We start from the raw sequence: 26,197 nt of genomic DNA, 5'->3' as shown, positions 1-26,197 counted from the left end.
ATCTAAGGATGGAAGAAAACAGGACAAATAGAAAAATAAGGAAATATTTTGTCATTTTTTGTAATCTGGCAGTTCAGTCTTAGACGGAAATACTTTTGCTGCTTAGATAACACACTTTTTTTTTTTTTGGCTTAATGAGGGCAGATGATTGAGCTTAGCAGGTTGGGTAGTGAGAACACAGGCTCTAGTCCTAACACTAGTAACAGAAGTCTCCTGTCATATGCAGCCCTTCTGCCTAAAACTCATGCCTTCCAACTAAGAGCAATATCATTTTGGTTTATCATGGCATCTATTATAATTCACCAAATCTAGGGCAGAGTTCTGTCCTTATTCCACAGATGGTGAAACAGGCTCACAGAGTTAAGTTGCTTCCGATTATCCTCATGTGGACTTGCTTGACTACAGGAAGTGGCCAATTCATGATCCACATCTTCCACTTCTCGGAGTTTTAGCTAGAGTCTCACAATAGTCATCCTGGGTGTTCTCCCTCTTTCAGGTTTCTGGCAGGTCCTAGGGATGCCTTCTGCACCCTTACACCACCATTTCCGTTATCTCCTCTGCTTTCCCTGCACCGGTCCTTCCCCACCCCCCACAGATTCCTTCCCCATTTCTTCTCCCACCCAATTCCCTTCCACTGTCCACCATTGAAATCTTATGAGAAAAATTCAGCCAGCCTTCCTTATGCCCCCTTACTTATTTAGGCTCTTTGGGTCTGGTGATTGTAATATGGTTGTCCTGTATTTTATGTTTAATATCCCCTTATAAGTCGGTACATGCCATTCATGTATTTTTGGGTCTGGGTTACCCCACTCAGAATGACATTTTCTATGTCCATCTATTTGCTTGCATGATGTCTTGTTTTTAATGCCCAAGTGGTCCTTGTGTGATTGAATGACATTTTCTTTATCCATGGTTCTGTTGAGGCACATTTTCTTAAGTTTCTGTCTATTACAAATAAAGCTGCTTTTAATATAGTTGAACAAGTGTCCTGGTGTTATGGGGGCGTGTACATGGGAGATCCTTCCATCTTCAGATATCTTCTTCAGTTTCTTGCTTCAGGGACTTGAAGTTCTTGTTGTACAGATCTTTCACTTGCTTGGTTAGAGTTACACCAAGGTATTTTATATCATTTATGGATGGTGTGCATGGTGTTGTCTCCCCGACTTCTTTTACAGCTTGACTATAGTTTGTATAAATGAGGATGACTGATTTTTTTGAGTTAATTTGTTTCCCATCACTTTGGTGAAGGTGTTTATCAACTGCAGGAATTCTCTGGAAGAATCTTAGTCACTAGATATTTATACCATTATATCATCTAGAAGGAGTGATACTTGACTTCTTCCTTCCCAATTTCTATCTCCTTAATTACCTTGTTATCTTATTGTGCTAGCTAGTACGTCATATACTATATTGCATAGATATAGAGATCATTGTCTTATTTCTATACTTAGGGTGTGGCATATGTATGTCAGACACCAGCAGTATATAAAATGTTAAACCAAAGAAGGATCAATGATGCCACTTGAAACTAAAAGCATCTTTGGGTTTTGTCTCTAAAACACACATAGTGGAAGTAGGTAATAGATATCTGTGAGGTGTTTTCTCACTGCTACCTACACCCATGGCACAGGTGTATATCCACACACACAGTTGAAACATTTTTACATGGATGAATTACAAAGGAAAGAACCCAGTTTTTGAGAATACACGAAATGATTTGCCAGTTTAAGTTATTGTTATAAAATATCAGTACGTATTACCGAACATCAAAACTATGAGGTTTCCTTTTTAAATCTTAGTTTATCATTCATTCATGCTTTGATCAAATGTAAGGCATCAGAAAACCTCAGTGTGTCTTCGAGGTACATACTTGTAACCCCAGGACATGGGGATGGTGGCAGTCCAGTCTCTGTGCTTTAGACCATGGTTGTGTACATAAAGAGTTCTTGGACAGCCATCCTATAGAGTGACATCTGTCTCAAGATGAAAGAGCATACCTTCTTTTACTGAAATTCCCTAAAACAATGTGCCTGGCTTCTGGACACATTTGGCAGCATTGGGAGCCCACAACAATGCCTGGGAGGTAGACCTCTGATGTAATTTATGCTTCTTGTAAGGAGAGAAAAGGAACATGTATGTATGAAGATTTGTTTGCTGAATGGGATTGTATTCTGATTCCTTGATGCCTGCAAAACTTTCAGTTAGGAACTCTGAGTGGTGGTGACTCTCGGTGACATCAAGGCTGTCCTCAGGGGACGATGGACCTCAAACAGAAGTCACTCTCATAAATCTGTGGAAGTCAAGCCTTTAGAAAGAACCATGGAGTATGGATGAACTATTGGGGGTGGGGCTTTGGATGTAAAAGCAAGAGGAAGAAAAGGCCCTCCAGAGTGCAATGCTTGGGGCGGATGTGAACACCAGCTGCCTTCCATTGTACTTCCTATATCCACTCAGCTGTGACGAGTCAGTCCTGTCTGATTCTTCACCTCTCTTTTTTCTTGGCACATACACAGAGATGTCAGTGATAGCACCCTGCATACCCAACACGGCAGTCTCCAATTAGACCATAAAGTCTTTCAGTCCCAAAAGGTCATACCTGTAACCTGCCCTCCTGGTAGGAAGTAGATATTCTAAAGATTCATTCATATCTCTCCCTTTGGTTATGCTGTAGTGTAACAGTGGATCCCATGAGCTTTGAATTTCCCTTGGAGTCTCTGGAAAATAACTGATTCCTCTAGGTATGAACTTCTCCGCATATCTTCCCATTTACTGAATACTTTTCAGAGGCAAGAAGAGCTAGAATTCTTTTAAGGACTTAGGAATAGGAGAAAATTCCCTGTTCCAAATGAGTCACACGGAGTAAATATGTTAATCTTTTTCAACTGTTATAATTTCCTTTTTTCTTTTCCTTCATTTTTATTATTTTATTTTAAAGACTATTTTCACTCTAGTCTCTGGATGGCCTGGAACTCCTATCTGTTGGATAATCTCAAAGAATTTTGCCCACCTTGCCTCAAGAATAACAGCATTATAGGTAAACATGTCACAGATAGATGAGTCAGTTCTTTTAATTGGCTTAATGGGGATGAGTGGCTGAGTCTAAGTGGTTAGGGTAGCAACGACACAGACTGTGGTCCTAAGTCTAGCAATAGATGTCTACCATGAAATGCAGCCCTCTTCCCTTCAGCTCCACCGTCTTTCTAATCAGGAGCAATATTGTTTTGCTTTATCATCTCTGTTGTAAGTAACCAAAGGAAAAGGGCAGAGTTCTGTCCTTTTCTACAGATGGTGAAACCCAGACTCAGAATGCTCTGTCATTACTGCATAGATATGTGGAACTGCTCATGTTGCTCATGCTGTGATTCTAATGACTCACTAAAGTGGAAGCCACCTCAGCCAGACCTGGTGGCACAGGCCTGTAATCACCGTGCTTGGAAAGTGGAGACAGCCGTTTCAGGATTTCGAGGTCATCCAAGGTGAAAGTGATCAATGGAGTATGGTGCTAGTCCTAGAGATCCAAGTCAGAATGTGATTGGCTAAGGCCTATATCCATAGACTTCCCTGCAGCTCCAGAGGTTCAGGGTAATGACACCATTAAGTGTTAGCTGAGGTACTTACACTCCAATTTTTCTATACTTGATAATATTTCCTGTTTGAAACACACTGGTTATTTCAGGGCCAGGTTACTGCAAGTGGGAAATTCTTCCTCAGGCCGGTATGAGCTCCCTAATGGCACATCCAATGCAAAGTGTTTATCCCTGAAATCATGTACACACCAAACAGTACCACACAAAGCAGGTGTTATGCATTTATTTGTACATACTTTTTCATACATGGGTAACAAGAAATGGGAAAGGAAGGATTTCAGGGTGCACAAGGAAGAGATAAGGAAGGGAAAAAATAATACGATATATTGAGATCAAGATGTATAAAAATAAAATTTAAATAAAAATGGGCTCAGATAGCACAGCAATTTGATAAGGCACTGTTAGAGGGGCAGGAGGCCAATTCCCAAGACTACCTGGTTACTATCTCTGTAAAGATCTGCTTCCCCCTGCTGGTCTAAGCATATACTGTGCACAGGCAAATGGGGGCAAAAGACCCATACATAGAAAATAAAACTCAAAAGGAATACCTTAAAACACTGGAATTCTCTGCAGTGAAGTCCTGGTCGTGAGAAAGAGAGCAGCCAGGGCTAGTCGAAATGTAATTCTTTATGTCCTCCATTGAGGCATCTATTGCCTTCCTCTGAACCAGCTTGCTCAGGAGGAAAAGCTACTTTACCTTGAGGTTAGAATAGCTCAGCACAGGTGTTCAGGTAAGAACAGTAACCATTGCAGTGACATGTGACTGTTCCTTGATGTATTCTGTATTTGTGTTCTGTGTCCTTTGAATATGGGAGGGTTGTGGCACTGAAACATCTTTTAAGTCTGTCTTTTTGATCAAAACATTAAGGACTAGTATAGTTTTGCTGTGTAAATCTCCATCTGCCTCAGTGACTAAACTTGCAAGATCCTATTCCCATTCAAATTGTTCAAAACATTACCTAGAGCCCAAACTTAAAAGAGACTTATGGATGACAGCATATGTGGAACTCAAACTCTGTCCTAGGCTGCCTCTTCTTTGGGCATCAGCCAGAGGTGAATGAGTGATCTCTCCCTGGGAAAGGATGTTAATTCTACACCAGCTGTACATCCAGCCTTTTAGAACATTGTTTCTGAGTCAAGCGTTCCCACAGCGAGTCACAGACCCTCATTCCACTATGTTATTTTCCACGTCAGTAACATTGCTGTCCTACTGATAACACCAGCTGAATCTTAAGTTAACATCTGTACCATCACTGTGTTTTAAAAGTTCACATTTGAGTCATATAATGAACTGTTTATTGCATCCAGAGGGAAAGGATTTGCATGAGGGGCATAGCGTCTGCATTCAGACCAGAATAGGAGGAAGTTTATTGGGTACACTACTGGGGCGGTGGGCACAATCAGCTACTGGAGTAGCCATTTAAAAAAGGACCTGATCATGGCAGGGTGGTGATTTAGTAATTTTACAGAATGTATTAATTCATGTTGGGTGAGTGAAAACAGACTAGATCCGTGGGTGTAGGATTCGTGATGTCAGTGAAGCCCATGAGTATTCAAATTGCACTTAGGTTACTGTCCTGGAGAGATATGTGCAGTCAGCACTGACATAGAGAAGTCAGCTCAGAAATGTGAAACACAGGCCTTCATTGCCCGTAGTTGTTTGTGGCAAGTTCCAGGTCCCAGCAGCCAACGCTCCAGATAGAGACAAGGTCAAACGGTATTTGATAAATGCTTTTCCAGGAAAAGGGCCGCTCTTTTTCTAAGTCAGAATGCCTATGTGTTTTTCAATTCTATTTATGTTTGTAAAAAGTCCTCCACTGGTTCCCTTTAATGCAGCACTGCTCTGAACTCTTACTTGTTTGCATTCTGTGATGTGTCCCAGGCACAAGAATTTCTTTACCTTTTTTACAAGTTCTGCTTAGGACAAGGTCTGCTGAAGCCCAGGCTGAGTCATGCTACGTAATAGAGAATTGCTTTGAACCTTTAGTCCTGTCTCTAAGGCCACATGATGGGAGGACAGTCCTGCATCTCTTCTAGGCTTGGCTCTGAAGGTGAAAGTTTTCCTGTATTGGCAGTACTTGACATTAGCAATGAGTAGTGATGTCATCCATTTCCCTTGGTCGATAATCACCCTGACTGACCATTACTCTGGTCCACAGACCAGGCAATGAAGAATCTGGAAAGTGTATTGCCAGGGCGTTAAGTTTGGAATCGATGTGTGGGGGTGGGAGCATCGTCATAGAAGCAAGGGTAGGGGGCGGGGGTATAGGAGAAGGGGAAAAGGAGATAACATTTGAAATGTAAATACATAAAATATCTAAGAAAATAAATAAAGTAGAAACAAATGTAAAGAAAGAAGAATATGGACAAAGACCTGAACTTACTGTGAACTGTTGTTGACACTAATGCAGCTAGTTCAAATTACTCTAGTTACACAAGTTCAGTTCCCTAAAACCAAACAGATGGGCACTCTGAGGGATTGTTATTATTTGCAATATTCAAGATGGGAAATCTCTTCTTTAATCTGGAGGTATTGATTGACAAGAAAAAATTAGTCTAGGCCATAGCTTGTGGTGGGCGCTTCCATGTATAAAGGATATTGAAGTTGGTAGTTCTTTCTCTTCTTCCCCTACACTGGCTAGAAAGATCATTTTATTTTCTGGCATTAGCATCTCCTTCTCTTTAATTCTGGCATATGGTAAAGACGAGCTGAGACACACAGCTACTGCTGTATTCTTCAAATTTCCATTGGTACACAGTTTTTGTTTTACTAGTTGGACCACATTCTGCGAGCCATTCTTATATATCCACTCCATGCACACATAGACAGATCCATTGTATTAGGTCTGTTCATCTGGAAAACCTTTACTAACACAGATATGATGTTTCACCTTCCACTGAGGAAGATGTGCTTCTAACATTAGTGCTCCGTAGCTGTCGGCATCCATTCCCTGCTTTTCTCCCAGGGTTGTTTGCAGTCTCACATGTAGCAGTTGAATATTAGCTGCAATTTTCCCGACGTCAGCGTACAATCAGAGAAACAAATATCACGCTTTGTGTCCGAAACTCTCTCTTTAATTGTTACTATCCTTGGAACCTATACTTCAGTCTGCTCCAAGCTGAATACTGTACCTTGCAAGTTATCCCACTTGATTGAGGAGCAGCAACAGCAGCAAGAGCAGGAGGAAGAAACTCCTGCTGAGTGCTGGAAGGCAGAAAGATAGGTTATTGGAAGACACGCTAAAGAGATACTGAAAAATCTTGCAGCTCTGAGAAGGGTAAGCTCCTGGACTAGAATCCTGGGCCAGGAAACGCTATGCTGTGTGCCTTCATCGCACTCTAATCCTACGGGAGGGGTTCATGTCACTCAAGATTCACTGGCCAATCAGGGCCTCCAGGCAGGGCGTCCACTAGTAGAAGAGGAGTGTACTTCCTGGTGCCCTGTTTCCAGCAGCCGATTTACCGGAGTTGCTTAGCGGGCTTGAATGATTGGCCTGATGTGTTTTGATGTCTGCTGACGGGTGTCTTATCGACGTGCTCCAATCTACTAAGTCGGGACATGGTGAGCAGGTGACCGCTGCCCAAAACGAGAAGGAGCAGGCGGCTCAGCCGCCGGACTCGTTGTGGTGGGTTGCAGGGGGCCAACCCTGGCTGTTCTTTTTGGTTTCTTTTGAGGCAGCGGAGGGGGAAGAATGTCCGCGGGGGCAAGACTTGGTCTTGCGACATATTTAGGGTTGCTGTTTTACCTATTTTAAGTCTAAGGCGCTTTGCAGCTGTAGCTGACGTTCCTGAGTTCCTCAGAGGCCAGACTGTAAAGTGCAATCTCTGGTGTGTAGCCCCTCACCTTAAAACAGCAGGAGGGTTAAGTAGCCTTTCTTCTATCTCCAGGGAACTGGGCTGCTCTAACTTCCAGCCTGGTAGTTGAAGTCACAGGAAGAAAAGTGACACACTTTGAAAGGTGACTTTAATGTTTATTTCCAAGTTTTTCTGAAACGTTGTCTAATAAAAGGGAATCGGGTAATTGAGTAAAGGATTGATTGCTAGAGCCTTTCCCTCAAGTCCAGATGCACTCACTTGATAGGCTTGGGGGAAGTTTGGAGTAGTAAATTCTATGAGCCAGGAGAAGAGAGACACACTCACAGAAGAAAGACTTTTATACAAGCAAATATGGATAAACTCACCTAAGTTCTATACAAAATCATATGTTTTGGGGAGGTTGGCTTGATCAATGCATATTGAATTTCCAACTGGAGGGTACCCCTTTGCAGCTGTGTCCAATCCACTTGCACAATTACTTCAGCTCAGTGGGTTGAGAAGAATGCCATATGTTTCAGCTGTGTGTTACGTTACTTATCTAGCACCTAACATTGCACATAGGGTCCAGGTCAAAGCCATTCTCTCTGCCAGGGAATGGCCCTTACTTATTCAAAATTGGTACGGATATGTGGGGATTTTCTTATTATTAATAATGTTTTTCTTTTGAAAGAGTCAACGATTGATTTCACATTTTATATTTCATTTCTTATTAATTCGTTCATTTTTATTGGTTATTTGATTTATTTACATTTCTTTTTTTTTTTTAAAGATTTATTTATTTATTATATAAGTACACTGTAGCTGTCTTCAGATACACCAGAAGAGGGCATCGGATCTCTTTACAGATGGTTGTGAGCCACCATGTGGTTGCTGGGAATTGAACTCATGACCTCTGGAAGAGCAGTCTGGTGCTCTTAACCACTGAGCCATCTCTCCAGCCCTATTTATTTACATTTCAAATGTTATCCCGCTTCCTGGTTTCCCCTCTGCAAACCTCCTATGATATCCCTCTCGTGCGCCCCCACAAACTCCTGCCTCACCTCCCTAGCATTCCCCTACGTAGGGGCAGCGTCTCCACAGGACCAAGGGCCTTCCCTGCTCCCATTGATGTCAGATAAGGCCATCCTCTGCTATGTGAACAGCTGGGGCCATGGATCCCTCCATGTGTTCTCTGGTTGGTGGTTCATCCCTGGTAGCTCTAGGGGAATCTGGTTGGTGATAATGTTGTTCTTGCTATGGGGTTGCAAACCCCTTCAGCTTCTTCAGTCTTTCCCCTAAGTCCTCTCTGCTGTCCTAGTGCTCACTCAGTCCGATGGTTGGCTGTGCGCATCCACATCTGTATTGGTCAGGCTCTGGCCGAGCCCCTCAGGGAGCAGCCATAGCAGGCTCCTGTCAGCTCATGCTTCTTGGCATCAGCAATAGTGTCTGGGTTTGGTGTCTGCAGATAAGATGGATCCGCATGGGGGGGCAGTCTCTGGATGGCCTTTCCTTCAGTCTCTGCTCCATTCTCTGTCCCTGCATTTCCCTTAGACAGGAACAATCGTGTGTTAATATTTTTGAGATGTGTGTGTGGCCCCATCCCTCAACTGGGTCTGCATATGGTCTCTACAGGTTCTCTTTCCCCTTTGTTGGGTATTTCAGCCAATGCCATCCCAGTTGTGTGCTGGGAGCCTCTTGCTTTCCTAGCATCTAGGGCTTTCTAGTGGCTACTCCCAGTTCCTCATTCCCCACTGCTACATACTTCCCTTCCATTTCCTGACCCTCTGTACTTCTTTCCTATCTCTCCCCCAACTAATGCTCTCCCACCTCCACTGCCCGCCCAGCCTTTCCCTCTCCCTCTTTCTGCTCCTGTAATTTTTTTATTCCCTCTTCTAAGTAGGACTGAAGCATCCACATTGGTCTTCCTTCTTGCATTTCATATGGTCTGTGAGTTGTATTGTAGGTATTCTGAGCTTTTTGTCTAACCTCTAGTTATCAATGAGTACATACCATGTTTATTCTTTTGTGACTGGGTTACCTCACTCAGGAAGATATTTTCTACTTCCATCCATTTACCTGTGAGTTTCATGATGTCATTGTTTTTAATAGCTGAGTAGTGCTCCATTGTGTAGATGTACCACATTTTCTGTATCCATTCCTCTGCTGAGGGACATCTGGGTTCTTTCCAGCTTCTGGTAGTATCAATAAGGCTGCTATGAACATAGTGGAGCATGTACCTTGTTATATGTTGGAACATATTTTGGGTATATGCCCAGGAGTGATATACCTAGGTCTACAAGGACGACTGTGTCCAGTTTTCTGAAGAACAGTCAGAGTGATTTCCAGAGTGTTTGTACCGGCTTGCAAACCCACCAACAATTGAGGAGTGTTTCTCTTCTCCACATCCTTACCAGCATGTGCTCTCACATGAGGTTTTGATCTTAGCCATTCTGACTGGTGTGAGGTAGAATCTCATGGTCATTTTGATTTTCATTTCTCTGATGACTAAGAATGTTGAACATTTTTTTAAATGAAATTTTCCTCTCTCTTTTTAAAATTTTTTAAAACACTTTACTATATATCAGTACACTGTAACTGTCTTCAGGCACACCAGAAGAGGGCATCTGATCTTATTTCAGATGGTTTTGAGCCACCAGGTGGTTGCTGGAATTTGAACTTGGGACCGCTGGAAGAGCAGTCAGTGCTCTTAAGCACTGAGCCATGTCTCCAGCCCCAGTGTTTGGATTGTTAATACTTAAATGACTGATTTGGTTTGAGGCTCTCACAATTTTCTCATATATTCTTGTCTCTGCCTCCTAATTTGCTGATTGTCAGCATTTCAGACCACATGATCATTTGATGGAGATGCAATTTAGGGGGTGCCTCCGAGCCATTCGATTTTCCTCATTTGAGAATTCTTTGTTTAGCTCTGTACCCCAAAAGGAAATTGATAACATTGCTGCTGTGACAGTACTTAATATTAGGGATGAACAGTGCCTTTGTTGTGAAGTCAAAAGATCATTTCTAAGAAATGATGGTCTGGTTCCTAGGACTTGTGAACACTGCATTCCACATTTTGGTTTGCCTGCTACATTTTACTAATTGTTTAGAAACTGATAGACAGGCGGTGATGGGAAGCACTCTTGAGAGAAAGATCAGTAGCAACTGACGGTAAGAAATAAACAGATTAGAGGGCAGTTTGAGGTATTTTTGTGATGGCTGTAAAGTCTGTGTTCTTTTTAAATTTTTCACACATACAATCATAGGTAATAATGGTCAAGTTGACATTATGCCTGGCAGAGTCTCCTTAGTGTTTGATGAAAGCCTGACTGTATTTTGTGCTTTTGTTCATGGCTTTTTCTCTCTGATCCCTCATTATGTCAGCAAGGCTGCACGCAGTCTTGATTATTGTATCTTTGTGTCTTATTGTGTCTGTGTGTTTTCTATTTCTTTATTATCCTATTGATAACTCTGTGTTGTATAGGATGGCACATACCCTGGGATCAGGTTCCCCATCATAAATTGTTGTAATGTTTTTATATATACATTTTTTAAAAGAATTATTTATTTTATGTCTATGCATACACTGTAGCTGTCTTCAGTTAAACCAGTAGAGGGCATCAGATCCCAACACAGATGGTAGTGAGCCACCCTGTGGTTGCTGGGAATTGAATTCAGTCTACCTGGAAAAGCAGTCAGTGCTCTTAACCACCGAACATTCTTACCAGTGCCAATTGTTTGATATTTTAATTTATACTTTTTTTTAAATCTGAGTTGCTGTTTCCATCCTGTCTGAGATTCAACCAGTGAGCTCTTTTCTCTTCTTGTCGCCATGTGCCTACATTGCTGTGATGGATTCTAATCCTTTAGAAGTGCAAGTCCAATTCAATGCTTTCAATAATGATTCCTCTTGGCCATGACCTATTTCATGATATCAGTGAAAATTAACCATACAGTAGGGTTGTGTGGATGATCGGAACACAGTAAATTTACCCTTCCAACTACACAAACCAGGGAGGAATTTCTTCTACATTAGCTGCAGAGCAGTTAGCATCAGTGCAAATCCTTTAAGGGTTGGAGTGATCCCAAGATTGACAAGTCTAGGCTGCCGTGAGGAATAATCCTGTTAAGAACATTCTCCTTGGGCTGGAGAGATGGCTCAGTGTTTAAGAGCACCCCACTGCTCTTCCAGAGGTCCTGAGTTCAATTCCCAGCAACCACATGGTGGCTCACAACCATCTATAATCAGGTCTGGTGCCCTCTTCTGGTGTATCTGAAGACAGCTGCAGTGTACTTATATATAATAAATGAATAAATTAATCTTTAAAAAAAAAGAACATTCTCCTTTACTAATAAGGAGACCAACGTCAAATGACTTCTCAGCTCTCTCTTCTGTAGAAGATTCCGATGCTAGGAATATTTGTTGAAAGGCGCTTCCTTAAACACAGACTGCTATCTACTATACTTTTAATATGTGTTATAGATTATAGTGTGCTCATCAAATCAAAGTCAGCTGGGGTTCTAAATCAGACCCTGTCTCAAACAAAGGAAATAATCAGAACTGTATTTGTCATAGGCTAGCATATTTCGTTTTTTCTTTCCTTTACTAATTAATCTTAATGGTAAAATTTGATTCCAAGGTAAAAGTTACCCTTTTTTTTTTGACTTGTTGTTCATGTACATTCTTGTGATTTCCACATCATACATGGTTTCCAGTGTTCCTGGTATGTTCTGTTAACTGGGTGATAGTGAACTAAGTTACTAACTGAAAAAAGATTCTACTTCTGTAAGCACATGCCATGTACCTAGGCCTTGAGCTTGACTATAAAAGCCATCCCCTGCTTTTTAATAAACTGATTTATTTCTTTTATGTATTCAGTTTACATTCTGCACACTGCCCTCCTCCCAGTTACACCCTCCCATAATTCTTCCCCCAGCTGCCTCTCCTTTTCGCCCCTGAGTCGATGAGCCACATTGCATTACGCAGACCTTCTATTTCGTAGGACTAGTGTAACTACAGTATCTTGGTTTCATACTACGTTCAATGTTTTATTCAGATTCTTGATAGCCTGGTGTGTAGACCCAAAAATGGGCCAGTCAGACGCTCATCAATCATCTAAAATTGATTACCTTACTGTTCATTCCTAATATTAAATATTGTCAAAGAAGGGAAGTTATCAACTTCCTTTATTCTGTCCCTTTCTGGACTGTGACTTTACCACTTTCAAAGTTCCTGGAGTAGACATTGATATTAAGCTGTGATGAAAAGAGTACAGAATCTTTGATGTAAAGGATTTTCCAATGCCTGGGAAATAGCGAATCACACTGAGTAGAGTTTACCTCAGGGAGAGACTGCTTCCCTGAGGTAAGTAGCATGGTAACCAAGCATATTAGATATTAGGATGCGAGGATGCACATGGTTGTTCACCTGGATTGTCAGAAAATATGGCTTCAGAAGGTAACACAGGAGACAGCCATGATTAACCAACAGCCACTAGGCCCATCCCCAGATCACAGAGCAGCCCTTTAACAAGCAGCTTCATGGAGCATTGCAGGGTCACAACCACCACTAAGGCCTGGTGTGCCATAAAGGACCGCTTTTCTTCTTGAGAAAAGCATAGTTCCGCCAGGTGGGCAGGACATCAGGTGACACCATTTGAAAAGGAAAAACACTGTTGTGGTGAGGACTGGCCTCATTGAGCAAGGCTTTCCATGAGGACTTCATGGATAGAGAATTACATAGCTCCTTCTCAAACTCAGCCACATCTTAGAGCCTGTAAGGGCCTGGGGCCTAGGACCTGGGGCCTTTCCCTAAGGCCTTGAGGTATATATTAAAAAAGCAGAGCTTCTCCTGAACAAAACACCAATGGCTTATGCTCTAAGATCAAGAATCAACAAATGGGATCTCATAAAACTGCAAAGCTTCTGTAAGGCAAAGGACACTGTGGTTAGGACAAAACGGCAACCAACAGATTGGGAAAAGATCTTTACCAATCCTACAACAGATAGAGGCCTTATATCCAAAATATACAAAGAACTCAAGAAGTTAGACCACAGGGAAACAAATAACCCTATTAAAAAATGGGGTTCAGAGCTAAACAAAGAATTCACAGCTGAGGAATGCCGAATGGCTGAGAAACACCTAAAGAAATGTTCAACATCTTTAGTCATAAGGGAAATGCAAATCAAAACAACCCTGAGATTTCACCTCACACCAGTGAGAATGGCTAAGATCAAAAACTCAGGTGACAGCAGATGCTGGCGAGGATGTGGAGAAAGAGGAACACTCCTCCATTGTTGGTGGGATTGCAGACTGGTAAAACCATTCTGGAAATCAGTCTGGAGGTTCCTCAGAAAATTGGACATTGAACTGCCTGAGGATCCAGCTATACCTCTCTTGGGCATATACCCAAAAGATGCCTCAACATATAAAAGAGACACATGCTTCACTATGTTCATCGCAGCCTTATTTATAATAGCCAGAAACTGGAAAGAACCCAGATGCCCTTCAACAGAGGAATGGATACAGAAAATGTGGTACATCTACACAATGGAATATTACTCAGCTATCAAAAACAACGAGTTTATGAAATTCGTAGGCAAATGGTTGGAACTGGAAAATATCATCCTGAGTGAGCTAACCCAATCACAGAAAGACATACATGGTATGCACTCATTGATAAGTGGCTATTAGCCCAAATGCTTGAATTACCCTAGATCCCTAGAACAAACGAAACTCAAGACTGATGATCAAAATGTGAATGCTTCACTCCTTCTTTAAATGAGGAAAAAGAATACCCTTGGCAGGGAAGGGAGAGGCAAAGATTAAAACAGAGACTTAAGGAACACCCATTCAGAGCCTGCCCCACATGTGGCCCATACATATAGAGCCACCCAATTAGACAAGATGGATGAAGCAAAGAAGTGCAGACCGACAGGAGCCGGATGTAGATCGCTCCTGAGAGACACAGCCAGAATACAGCAAATACAGAGGCGAATGCCAGCAGCAAACCACTGAACTGAGAATAGGACCCCCGTTGAAGGAATCAGAGAAAGAACTGGAAGAGCTTGAAGGGGCTCGAGACCCCATATGTACAACAATGTCAAGCAACCAGAGCTTCCAGGGACTAAGCCACTACCTAAAGACTATACATGGACTGACCCTGGACTCTGACCCCATAGGTAGCAATGAATATCCTAGTAAGAGCACCAGTGGAAGGGGAAGCCCTGGGTCCTGCTAAGGCTGAACCCCCAGTGAACTAGACTATGGGGGGAGGGCGGCAAAGGGGGGAGGTTTGGGAGGGGAACACCCATAAGGAAGGGGAGGGGGGAGGGGGTTGTTTGCCGGGAAACCGGGAAAGGGAATAACACTTGAAATGTATATAAGAAATACTCAAGTTAATAAAAAAAAAAAAAAAAGCAGAGCTTCTTCTCTAAAACCAGGCATATGCTTTTGAGATCTGTTAATGGTCTGGGGCCAGGTCCTTTGGAGAGGGGTTGTCTTTGCTGCTTAGATTCCAAAAATTGCTACCACCTGGGACTGAAGACATCAGTTCCAAAGTAGTGGAGGCGTGGTCTTTAATGTTAATGACATGGCCCTATACTCCGTGAGCAACATTGTTTGATCAGATCCCTCCTTAATTTGTCCATTGTATGGTTGATTCTGCTGACTTCATGGAAATCTCCCATTTCTTTCCATTTTCCTTGTAGGTAGTATAAATGCTGCTGTTCTTAAGAACCTTCCTTAGCAGAAGCCTTAGCTCCTTGCTACCCCACCCCAGCTTTCATACTTTCTATCTCCTACTTTTTCTATCTTTTACATCCTCTGAAGCCTTCCACTTAGGATTCTGTCCTTGAAGAATGGCCCGCTCTTTCAGAGTATTGGTGTAGTTAAGAAATGATTGGTGAAATATATTTGCTATGTAAATCTCCTAACTGCCAAGGGGCTAAAACAAGTAGTCACCACTCTATCCTTAAATTGTTCAGAATTAAAGTTAGGGTGTCTGTAAATTGTTGTCTTTATGCAGGTGAGAGCTAAATGAGTCCATTTGTGCATTTGGGAAAGTGAGTCTTTTGCTTATTCTCTGGGGAGTATAGCTTTACCCTTGAGTGTGCCACTGCCCTTCCTCTTCTAAGCAATTTGGGCCCTTTCTTCTGCTGTATATTCTAAATGAGCCCATCCTTTAGTCTAATCCCGGTTCCCAGCAGGTGTCTCTTGCTGGCCCAAAACTGGGATAGTCACTTGCATAACCATTTCTGGAGCCACCTGATCTGCCTGGGTATTGTTCAGTGCCACTGAGTCTCTTCCCATCTGATGTCTGGGGTAATGAATGCTCATAGTTGTTACCTTCATCATGACATCCAAGAGACCCACGATTTTGGCTTTGAAAGACCCCCAGAGCAGGGAGACCCTCACTCAAGTCTCGAGATGATGCGACCCCCCAAGAACTCACGTGAGACCGTCCTTGCTGTAATAAACATGAGGTGTAATAAACATGAGGAACCAGTGCACTGGGGTCGAGACTCATATCCCATGCAGGGGCAGTGGAGTTCGACCCCGAGATGCTGGGAGAAAGGGAGAAACCACAACCCAAGGGGGCGGGGGTGGTGTCTTTGGAAAATCACAAGAAGCTTCCTGTCAAGATTGCTTAACTTCTTGTTCCCTTTAGTTCCTAGGAGAAGCTTCCTTCTTCTCAAGGTTGTTCTTTTAAGATTTTAATCTAACTTTATGGTCAGCTAGTTCCTGGAAGAAGCTTCCTCTTATCTTTACTAGGTTGGGATCACCTATCTAAGGGCCTTATCTTAAACCCTTTATCTGGATCCTGGGAGAGCAGGCTCAAGAAATGTGAATCTTTACTTACTTACAGGTAGAGGGCAGGGTCTGGAATTTGAGGTATTTAGGGCTTCTTAGGGGTGAGATTCCATTTTTAAACTTCCGACTTTTTGGCTGTATTTTTTATTCTTTGAGCTTCTTTTTCTACCTTGGTATATAGCCCGGTGGACGGGAGCTGTGGCAAAGGCATCTGTGCTGATGTGCTGAGGGATAAAATGCTAAAGAATGGAAATTTCCTACCTATTTGAAGGCAGATTGCTTGGGTGGGATCTTGTGGTCTTTTCTGGATGTCTTGAGGCAAAGTCAGCTTCAAGTCATTGAGATGCTCCTCATTTAAGTTGAAAAGTTTTAACTCCCTATAGACTGGACTTGAGTCACCCACCTACCTCCCACCCCCAAGAAATGAAGTGTTTTAGCCTGCCAAGGGTGTATTGGGGGGAGAGCCTTCTTTTATAACAATTAGATGTCTGAGAACTGTCATGGTGGGCACTTTCTTTGTACTCTAGCTTTATCTCTTGGCTTACAATAGATTCTTGGAAGCAGAAGGGTAAGAAAGAGCAGAACACAGATGAAACAAGATTTGAGGAAAGGGAGCAAAGGAGCTGACTTGGGTTTGATGTTTTCAGGAGAAACGTATGAAAGACCCCAGCTTAGCAGCAGTAACGCCATTTTGCAAGGCTGTACTTAAGATGACTGGTTCAGGGAAAGGTTAGAACACTGAGTACACAGCGGCTGCCAAGCAGGATGTGTTTGGTTGAAGGCCTGGCAACAGGACGACTTCGGTTGAGCACCTGACAATGAAAAAAAGCCCCGGGAGAGGTCCCACACCCTGGTGGGGGGCCGAGTCAGTCGTTATGTTTCAGGAAGGTAGCTAAGAAACTTGCCCCCGGGCTGAACCCTTGGGGGGCCGAGTCAGCCGTTATGTTTCAGGAAGGTAGATAGGAAACTTGCCCCCGGGCTAAACCCTTGCCATATTAGAATCCACCAATTATATCCCTGTAACCATGCATCTGCTTCTGTATGCTTGCTTCTGCTCCCCAAAATCCTATAAGAAGCCCATCCTTGGTTCCGTGGGGCGCGCCAGTCCCCCGAGTGACTGAAGCGCCCACAGGTGCCTGTGCCTGTGTATCCCGACAATAAACCAAATCCTCTTGCTGATTGCATCCTGTGGTGTCTCGGTCTGGTCTTTAGAGTTGGAGGGTCTCCATCCCGAGGGAAAGTTCTCCCTGAGAGCTTTTCATTTGGTGCATTGGCCGGGAAAGGAGATCCTCCACCCAGGGACCACCGACCACCCACTGGGATGTAAGCCGGCCGGCGTCTGTCTGATTCTGTCTCGTTCTGCCCTATTCTGTCTGTTCTGTGAGCGCTCGGCCAGGTCTGTTCTGTGAGCGCTCAGCCAGGTTGTTTGGAATTTGGGCGGGACGAAGAAGGAGCTGACGAGCTCGGACTTCTCGCCCCGCAGCCCTGGAAGACGTTCCAAGGGTGTTAGGGCCCGACTTTTCGGGGCCCAATCTGGGACTCTGGTTAGAGGAGAAAGATCCGGACTAACGGCACCTCTGTCTGTATTTTTGGCTTTCAGAGGGCCCCGGACCTTTGCCACCTCCATCTGACTTTTTGCTTTCAGTTTGGTACCAAAGCCGTGCAGCACGCCTGTCTGTTGTTTGTTTGACTGTTGGTGTTGTTTGTTTTCTCTGTGTTCTAATCTTCCTTAGAACTAACATGGGACAGTCCCTAACAACGCCCCTAAGTCTCACTCTTGATCATTGGAAAGACGTCCACGACCGGGCACACAACCAGTCCGTCGAGGTTAAAAAAGGAAAATGGCAGACTCTCTGCACATCCGAGTGGCCCACTTTCGGAGCGGGATGGCCAGTGAATGGCACATTTAATAAGATCATTATTTTACAGGTTAAAGATCGGGTCGACCACGGACATCCTGACCAGGTTCCTTATATTATCACTTGAGAGAGTCTCGCCTTAAAACTCCCCCCCTGGGCGGAACCCTTCGTGGACCCGAATTGGCCTCCCCTCAACCCCCAGCCTGTCCCCTCGGCCCCGCCCGGTCCGCCGGCCACGTCTTTCTCTCTCTACCTTTGTGAAATCAGAGCCTTCTAAGAAACCTGTCCCAAACTCCCCTCTCATAAATCTTCTCTCTGACAGGCCCGGCTAAAACGGAGGAGGCAGAGCCGCCGGCCAGATCAGTTGCCGGGCCACAGTCTGATAAGGGTTTCTCCCCTGTCGCAGGGAGATTGCGCAATAAGTGCGAGGTGATGCCAGATACAACCTCCCAGGCTTTCCCCCTTAGACAGGGAACCGGTGGCCAGACCTAATACTGGCCGTTTTCAACAGCTGACATTTACAATTGAAAACAAAACAACCCTTCTTTCTCCAAAGATCTGGTGGCACTCACCAACCTAATAGAATCTGTTTTACTTACCCACCAGCCTACTTGGGATGACTGCCAACAGCTCTTACAGGCCCTCTTAACCTCAGAAAAAAAAAAACAAAGAGTGTTCCTAGAGGCCAGAAAGCATGTTCTGGGAGATGATGGGCGTCCCACCCAGCTGCCTGAGAAAATTGATGCTGCATTCCCACTTAAGAGACCAAACTGGGATTTTAATACAGCTGAAGGTAAGGGACACCTACGCCTTTATCGCCAGTTGCTTCTAGCGGGTCTCCGAGGGGCTATACGACGCCCTACTAATTTGGCTCAGGTAAAACAAGTATTACAGGAACAGGGGAAACTCCCTCCGCCTTTCTAGAGAGACTTAAGGAGGCCTACCGTATGTACACTCCCTATGACCCAGATGACCCAGGACAAATGACGAGTGTCTCTATGTCCTTCATCTGGCAGGCTGCTCCAGATATCAGGACTAAGTTACAGAGGTTAGAAAATTTACAGGGCTATACATTACAGGATTTAAAGAAGCTGAAAAGATTTTTAATAAGAGAGAGATAAAAAAAGAAACAAAGAATTGAGTCGAATCTTGGCCGCCGTAGTTCAGGGCCAAGAAAAGAAGGGAGATGGGGGAGGGGGGGCTCGAAAGGGGCTGAAGCTGGATAAAGATCAATGTGCCTATTGCAAAGAGGAAGGACACTGGGCCAGAGAGTGCCCCAAGAAGCCTGGTGGACCCCGAAAGCCTCGACCACGAACCTCCCTCTTGGCTCTAGATAAAGATTAGGGAGGTCAGGGCCAGGAGCCCCCCCCCCCCCCCGAGCCCAGGGTAACGCTTAAAGTTGGGGGGCAGCCGGTTACTTTCCTGGTAGACACAGGAGCCCAGCATTCAGTCCTCACCCAAGCTTCAGGACAACTCAGCGACCGGACGGCCTGGGTACAAAGAGCTACTGGTGAAAAACAATACCGATGGACTATGGACCGCCGGGTTCAGCTGGCTACCGGTAAGGTGACCCATTCCTTCTTACATGTTCCGGACTGCCCGTACCCTCTGCTGGGCCGTGACCTGCTCACCAAACTAAAAGCACAAATTCATTTTGAGGAAAGAGGGGCCCAAATAACTGGCCCCCACGGAACTCCCCTTCAAGTTCTAACCCTATGAACCGGGACAGGACACTGGCTTTGGCAGAGACTGGTGGGATGGGGTTGGCGCTCCAACAGCCCCCCTTAATTACAACTCCAGTCTCCATAAAACAATACCCCCTGTCACATGAAGCTTATCAAGGTATAAGGCCTCACATTACGAGGCTTCTAGATCAAGGCATCCTAATCCCCTGCCGGTCGCCTTAGAATACGCCTCTTCTGCCTGTTAAGAAACCCAGCACTGGAGATTATAGGCCAGTACAAGACTTGAGAAAGGTCAACAAGAGGATAGAAGATATTCATCCGACTGTTCCAAACCCTTACAATTTGCTCAGTAACTGTTCATCGATGAGAAACAGGGGTATGCTAAAAGGGTCCTAACACAAAGGTTGGGACCCTAGAAACGCCCTGTGGCCTACCTGTCTAAGAAATTGGACCCTGTGGCCTCCGGCTGGCCACTGTGCCTAAGGATGGTGGCTGCTATTGCTGTCCTGATCAAGGACGCTAGAAAATTGACTTTGGGACAGCCACTCACCATCCTAGCACCCCACGCAGTGGAGGCCTTGGTAAAACAGCCCCCAGACCGCTGGCTCTCTAATTCTCACATGACCCACTACCAAGCCTTGTTACTGGATGCAGAACGGGTTCAGTTTGGGCACGTAGTCGCCCTCAATCCTGCCACCTTGCTTCCTCTACCAGAGGAGGCAGAACAGCATGACTGCCTACAAATCCTCGCAGAAGTACATAGAACCAGGCCAGACCTATCGGACCAGCCTCTTCAGAATGCTGACCACACATGGTACACGGATGACAACAGCTTCTTGGCAGAGGGAGAGCGAAAGGCTGGAGCTGCGGTCACTACGGAGGACAAAGTGATTTGGGCGAAAGCCCTGCCTGCTGGTACCTCCGCACAACGGGCTGAACTCATCGCCTTGACTCAGGCGCTCAAGATGACAAAAGGTAAGAGGCTAAACAGCCGTTATGCCTTTGCCACGGCACACATCCACGGGGAGCTCTACCGGAGGCGGGGGCTGCTCACATCTGAGGGTAAAGATATTAAAAATAAGGCTAAAATTCTGGCCCTCTTAGAAGCCCTATTCTTGCGCAAAAGACTGAGTATTATACATTGTCCAGGACACCAAAAAGGACACAACCCAGAGGCACGAAGAAACCGGCTGGCCGATGCCACGGCGCGAGAAGCGGCCATGAACAAACAAATCTTGCCCTTAAATAGCCCAGACCAACCCACGCCCCCACCAGTGGGACAAACCAGTTGGGTTTATGCCCATGAGGACATAGAGCTCCTAAAAAAATGGGGGCCATCTACCACCCTCAACTAAAACAGTGGGTCTACAAAGGACTTTTGAATTGATCTCCTTTTTACATAAATTAACCCATTTGGGGTTTAAGAAGATGAAAACCTTACTAGATCGAGAAGAGATAAATCTGTGTTTTTTAAATCGGGACAAAGCGATACAAAAGGTGACTGAGAGTTACAAAGCGTGCGCTCAGGTTAACCCGGGAAGGACCATGATTGGACAAGGAGTTCGTCCTAGGGGACACCGTCCCGACATCCATTGGGAAATTGATTTTACTGAAATTAAACCAGGTATATATGGATACAAGTATCTCCTAGTGTTTGTAGACACTTTCTCAGGATGGGTCGAAGCCTTCCCCACAAAACACGAGACTACAAAAATGGTCACCAAGAAGCTCCTCGAGGAAATCTTTCCCAGGTATGACATGCCTCAAGCGTTGGGGTCGGACAACGGGCCCGCTTTCGTCTCCCAAGTAAGTCAGTTGGTGGCCAAATTGCTGGGGATTGATTGAAAATTACATTGTGCCTATAGACCCCAGAGTTCAGGTCAGGTAGAACGCATGAATAGAACAATTAAGGAGACTTTATCCAAACTTACGCTTACAACTGGCTCAAAGGATTGGGTGGCCCTCCTTCCCCTAGTTCTATATCGGGCCCGGAATACCCCGGGCCCCCATGGTCTAACTCCTTTTGAAATAATGTATGGAACACCACCCCCATTTGTCCATTTCTTTGATTCAAACATTGCTGATTTTGCTGACAGCCCTTCTCTGAGGGCCCATTTACAGGCCCTACAGATTGTGCAGAGAGACGTCTGGAGACCTTTGGCCGCTGCTTACCAGGACAAGCTTGAGCATCCGGTGGTGCCACACCCGTTCCAGATTGGAGACACCGTGTGGGTGCGCAGACACCAGACCAAGAATCTCGAGCCACAGTGGAAAGGACCCTACACCGTCCTCCTGAGATCCACGCACCACACGTCAAGGCAGTCCGGTCTGAAGAATTGACTAATCACAACACTACACCCCAGACATGGAGAGTTCAGCGCACTCCAAACCCCTTAAAGTTAAAACTCCTACGTGGCTCCTCCTAGCCCTTTTGTGGCCTAGAGTCAGTGGGGGAATAAGCCCCCACCAGACAGAAATTTCTTGACCAAGTCGAGTGAAAGATTTCACTCAAAGTTAACAAAAAAAAAATGGGGGAATGAAAGACCCCAGCTTAGCAGCAGTAACGCCATTTTGCAAGGCTGTACTTAAGATGACTGGTTCAGGGAAAGGTTAGAACACTGAGTACACAGCGGCTGCCAAGCAGGATGTGTTTGGTTGAAGGCCTGGCAACAGGACGACTTCGGTTGAGCACCTGACAATGAAAAAAAGCCCCGGGAGAGGTCCCACACCCTGGTGGGGGGCCGAGTCAGTCGTTATGTTTCAGGAAGGTAGATAGGAAACTTGCCCCCGGGCTAAACCCTTGCCATATTAGAATCCACCAATTATATCCCTGTAACCATGCATCTGCTTCTGTATGCTTGCTTCTGCTCCCCAAAATCCTATAAAAAGCCCATCCTTGGTTCCGTGGGGCGCGCCAGTCCCCCGAGTGACTGAAGCGCCCACAGGTGCCTGTGCCTGTGTATCCCAACAATAAACCAAATCCTCTTGCTGATTGCATCCTGTGGTGTCTCGGTCTGGTCTTTAGAGTTGGAGGGTCTCCATCCCTAGGGAAAGTTCTCCCTGAGAGCTTTTCACGTAGACTAGGTAGAAGGGCATACATGGAAAGAGATTCCTGAGTGTCTTGCAGTTTAGTTCTACATTCAAGCTTGTCAATATCTATGTTACATATAGTTAAGAAAATGAAGTTAGCTCACTAGGGTTGCATGTCTTTACCAAACCTCCCACAGCATTTGTTATTATTGGGAATATATATCAGAAAATGTAAAAAGGTAAAGGCTAGAGAAAGTAACTTATTTTAATTCAATTGCATAAAATCAATTTTAAATGAAAATATGGTAAATACAGAGATGGCTTAGTTATGAGCATTGGATATTGTTATAGATGACACAGGTTGCATTCTCTAAAACCATGTGGCATTAAACCAGCTGCTGTAACTGTAGTCCCAAGGGATCTAATGCCTTCTTCTGACCACTGCAGGTGCTGCACACAAACAAGTGCCAGGAAAGCACTCATATACATAAAATAAAAATAAGGTATAAAAAATGGCGTCTTCCACTGGATGGTTTTGGCTCATTGGTCAAAGATCAAGTGACTATAAGTGTGTGGGTTTATTTCTGCGTCTTCCATTCTATCCATTCCTGCCTGTCTGTCCTCATCACTCTTGCTCTGTAATACTGCTTGAGGTCAGGGATGATGATTCCCCCCAAAATTGTTTTATTGTTAGAAATAGTTTTTGCTAGCATAGGTTTTTTTGTTATTCCAAATGAATTTGCAAAATGCTCTATCTAACTCTGCGAGTTGGAATGTTGATGGGGATTGCATAAATCTGTAGTTTGCTTTTGGCAAGATGGCCATCTTTACTCTATTAATCTTGCCAATTAATCTATGCCAGTCCATGAGCATAGGAGATCTTTCCAAATTCTGAGATCTTCAGTTTCTTACTTCAGACTTGAAGTTCTTGTCATACAGACGTTTCACTCGCTCGCTTAGAGTCAACCGAGGTATCTTATATTATTTGTGACTACTGCGAAGGGTGTTATTTCCCTAATTTCTTTCTCAGTCTGTTTTTCCCTTGTGTAAGGAAGGCTACTGATTTGTTTGAGGTAACTTTATACCCAGCCACTTTGCTGAAGCTATTTATCAGGTTTTGTAGTTCTCTGGTGGGTTTTTTGGCCTCACTTAAGTATATTATTATATCTTCTGCAAATAATGATATTTTGACTTCTTCCTTTCCAATTTCTAATCCTTTGATCTCCTTTTTTTTTGTCTCATTGCTCTGGCTAGGACTTGAAGTACTATATACAATAGGTAGGGAGAGATAAGGCCGCTTTGTCTAGTCCCTGATTTTAGTGTGATTGCTTCAAGTTTCCATTTAGTTTGATGTTGGCTACTGGTTTGCTGTATATTGCTTTTACTGTGTTTAGGTATGGGCCTTGAACTCCTGATCTTTCCAAGACTTTTAACATGAAAGGGTGTTGAATTTTGTCAAATATATTATAAGCATCTAATGAGATGATCTTTAGGTTGTTGTTGTTGGGTTTTTTTGTTGTTGTTGTTGTTGTTGTTTTTTTGAGTTTGTATATATAGTGATTTATATCCAATGGAAAAAAAGAGAGCATTTTCAACAAAATGCTGGTTCAAATGGCAGTCAGCATGTACAAGAATACAAACCAGTCCACTCTTATCTCCTTGTAAAATGCTCCAGTTGAAATGGATCAAGGAGGTCCACATAAAACAAGATACACTGAAACTAATAGAAGAGAAAGTTGGGAAGAGCCTCGACCACATGGGCACAGGGAGAGATTTCCTGAACAAAACACCAGTGGCTTATGCTCTAGATCAACATTTGACAAATGGGACCTCATAATATTCCAAAGCTTATATAAGGCAAAGAGCACTGTTAATAGGACAAAACAGCAACCAACAGATTGGGAAAAGATCTTTACCAGACCTACATTCCATACAGGGCTAACATATCATATATAAAAGAACTCAAGAAGGTAAACTCCAGAAATCAAGTAACCCTGTTAAAAAGTGGGATACAGAGCTAAACAAAGACTGCTCAACTGAGGAATATCAAATGGCCGAGAAAGCACCTAAAGAAATGTTCGGCATCCTTAGTTATCAAGGAAATGCAAATCAAAACAACCTTGAGATTCTACCAAACACCAGTCAGGTTGGCTAAGATCGAAAACTCAGGTGACAGCACATGTCTTCGAGGCTGTAGAAAAAGAGGAACACTCCTCCATTGCTGGTGGGATTGCAAGCTGGGACAACCACTCTGGAAATCAGTCTGGTGGTTCCTCAGAAAATTGGACATAGTATTCCCTGAGTACCCAGCTATACCACTTCTGTGTCTTTACCAAAAAGATGTTCCAACATATAACAAACACACATGCTCCACTATGTTCAAAACAGCCTTATTTATAATAGCCAGAAGTTGAAAAGGACCCAGATGTCTTCAACAGAGGAATGGATACAGAAAATGTGGTATATTTACACAATTGAGTATAACTAAGCTATTAAAGCAATGACTTTGGGAAATACTTAGGCAAATGGATGGAACTAGAAAATATCATCCTGAGTGAGGTAACCCAACCACAAAGGAACACACATGGTATGCACAAACTGATAAGTGGATATTAGCCCAAAAGCTCAGAATACCCACAATACAATTCACTGACTATCTGAAGCTCAAGAAGGAGGAAGACCAAAGTGTGGATGCTTCAGTCTTTCTTAGAAGAAAGAACAAAACACACAGGAGGAAATAAGGAGACAAGGTATGGAGCAGAGACTGAAGGAAAGGCCATCCAGAGACTGACCCACCTGGGGATCCATCCCATATACAGTCACCAAACTCAGACATTATTGCAAATGCTAAGAAGTGCTTGCTTACAGGAGCCTGATATAGCTGTCTCCTGAGAGGCTTGGCCATAGCCTCACAAATATTGAGTTGGAGGCTCACAGCCAACTACTGTACTGGGTCCGGTGTCCCCAATGGAGGAGTTAAAAAAACGATTGGAGGAGCTGAAGGGGTTTGCAACCCCATAGGAAGAACAACAATATCAATGGAGCAGACCCCCCCCCAGAGCTCCCAGGGACTAAACACCCAACAAAAGTGTACACATGGAGTGACCCTTTGCTTCAGCTACATATGTAGCAGAGAATGGCCTTGTTGGACATCAGTGGGAGGAGTGGCACTTGGGCCTGTGAAGGCTTGATGATTCAGTGTAGGGTAATGCCAGGAAGGCAGGTGAGAGTGGGTGGGTTTTTCAAGGCACCTCAGAGAAGCAGGGGAGGGGCTATCTGATAGGGGTCTTCTAAAGGGGAAAGCAGGAAAGGTGATAACATTTGAAGTGTCAATAAAGACAATATCCTGTAAAAGAAAAGAAAAAAAAATATGGAATCTTCTACAGAAGATTCCTTGAGACACAGAGCATTCAGGATGAGGTAAAATGT

The 26,197-nt window shown here is 44.1% G+C and overlaps 2 protein-coding genes across 5 annotated transcripts in view; both read left to right on the top strand.

The window, feature by feature from the left end:
- Positions 1-6,991: 6,991 nt before the first annotated feature.
- Positions 6,992-26,197, top strand: part of Zfp808l3 (zinc finger protein 808 like 3) — a 34,656-nt gene continuing 15,450 nt past the window's right edge. The window contains exon 1 of one of the 2 annotated variants that reach the window (XM_063276864.1): positions 6,992-7,149. In XM_063276864.1, the coding sequence (XP_063132934.1) occupies positions 7,147-7,149 (3 nt within the window). In that variant the 5' untranslated portion in view covers positions 6,992-7,146. Of the gene's footprint in view, positions 7,158-26,197 lie in introns of both variants that reach the window. The other variant, XM_039096307.2, reaches the window with a different exon arrangement.
- LOC134482659 (uncharacterized) lies at positions 7,074-22,735 on the top strand. Of its 3 annotated transcripts, none has more exons than XR_010059027.1 (3): positions 7,074-7,213; positions 18,660-21,489; positions 21,835-22,735. XR_010059027.1 is itself a non-coding variant. In XM_063276866.1 (3 exons), exon 3 carries the CDS (start codon positions 20,224-20,226, stop codon positions 21,091-21,093), a length of 870 nt encoding a protein of 289 aa, XP_063132936.1. In that variant the 5' UTR covers positions 7,079-7,213; positions 7,476-7,545; positions 18,660-20,223; the 3' UTR covers positions 21,094-22,735. The 3 variants fall into 3 exon arrangements, 2 of the variants coding, with proteins under 2 accessions (XP_063132935.1, XP_063132936.1); XM_063276866.1 differs by adding an exon at positions 7,476-7,545 and having other exon boundaries at positions 7,079-7,213; positions 18,660-22,735; XM_063276865.1 differs by having other exon boundaries at positions 18,660-22,735.

The sequence above is a fragment of the Rattus norvegicus genome, chromosome 17 (assembly GCF_036323735.1).
Source record: "Rattus norvegicus strain BN/NHsdMcwi chromosome 17, GRCr8, whole genome shotgun sequence".
In the NCBI taxonomy this organism is placed as follows: domain Eukaryota; kingdom Metazoa; phylum Chordata; class Mammalia; order Rodentia; family Muridae; genus Rattus; species Rattus norvegicus.
The sequence above is the reverse complement of the archived record's forward strand: the minus strand, read 5'-3'. Positions and strand labels throughout refer to the sequence as shown.

What these genes read in the sequence shown, in the direction of transcription:
- LOC134482659 (XM_063276865.1), top strand. Translation starts at nt 20,224, where the DNA reads ATGGTGGCTGCTATTGCTGTCCTGATCAAGGACGCTAGAAAATTGACT.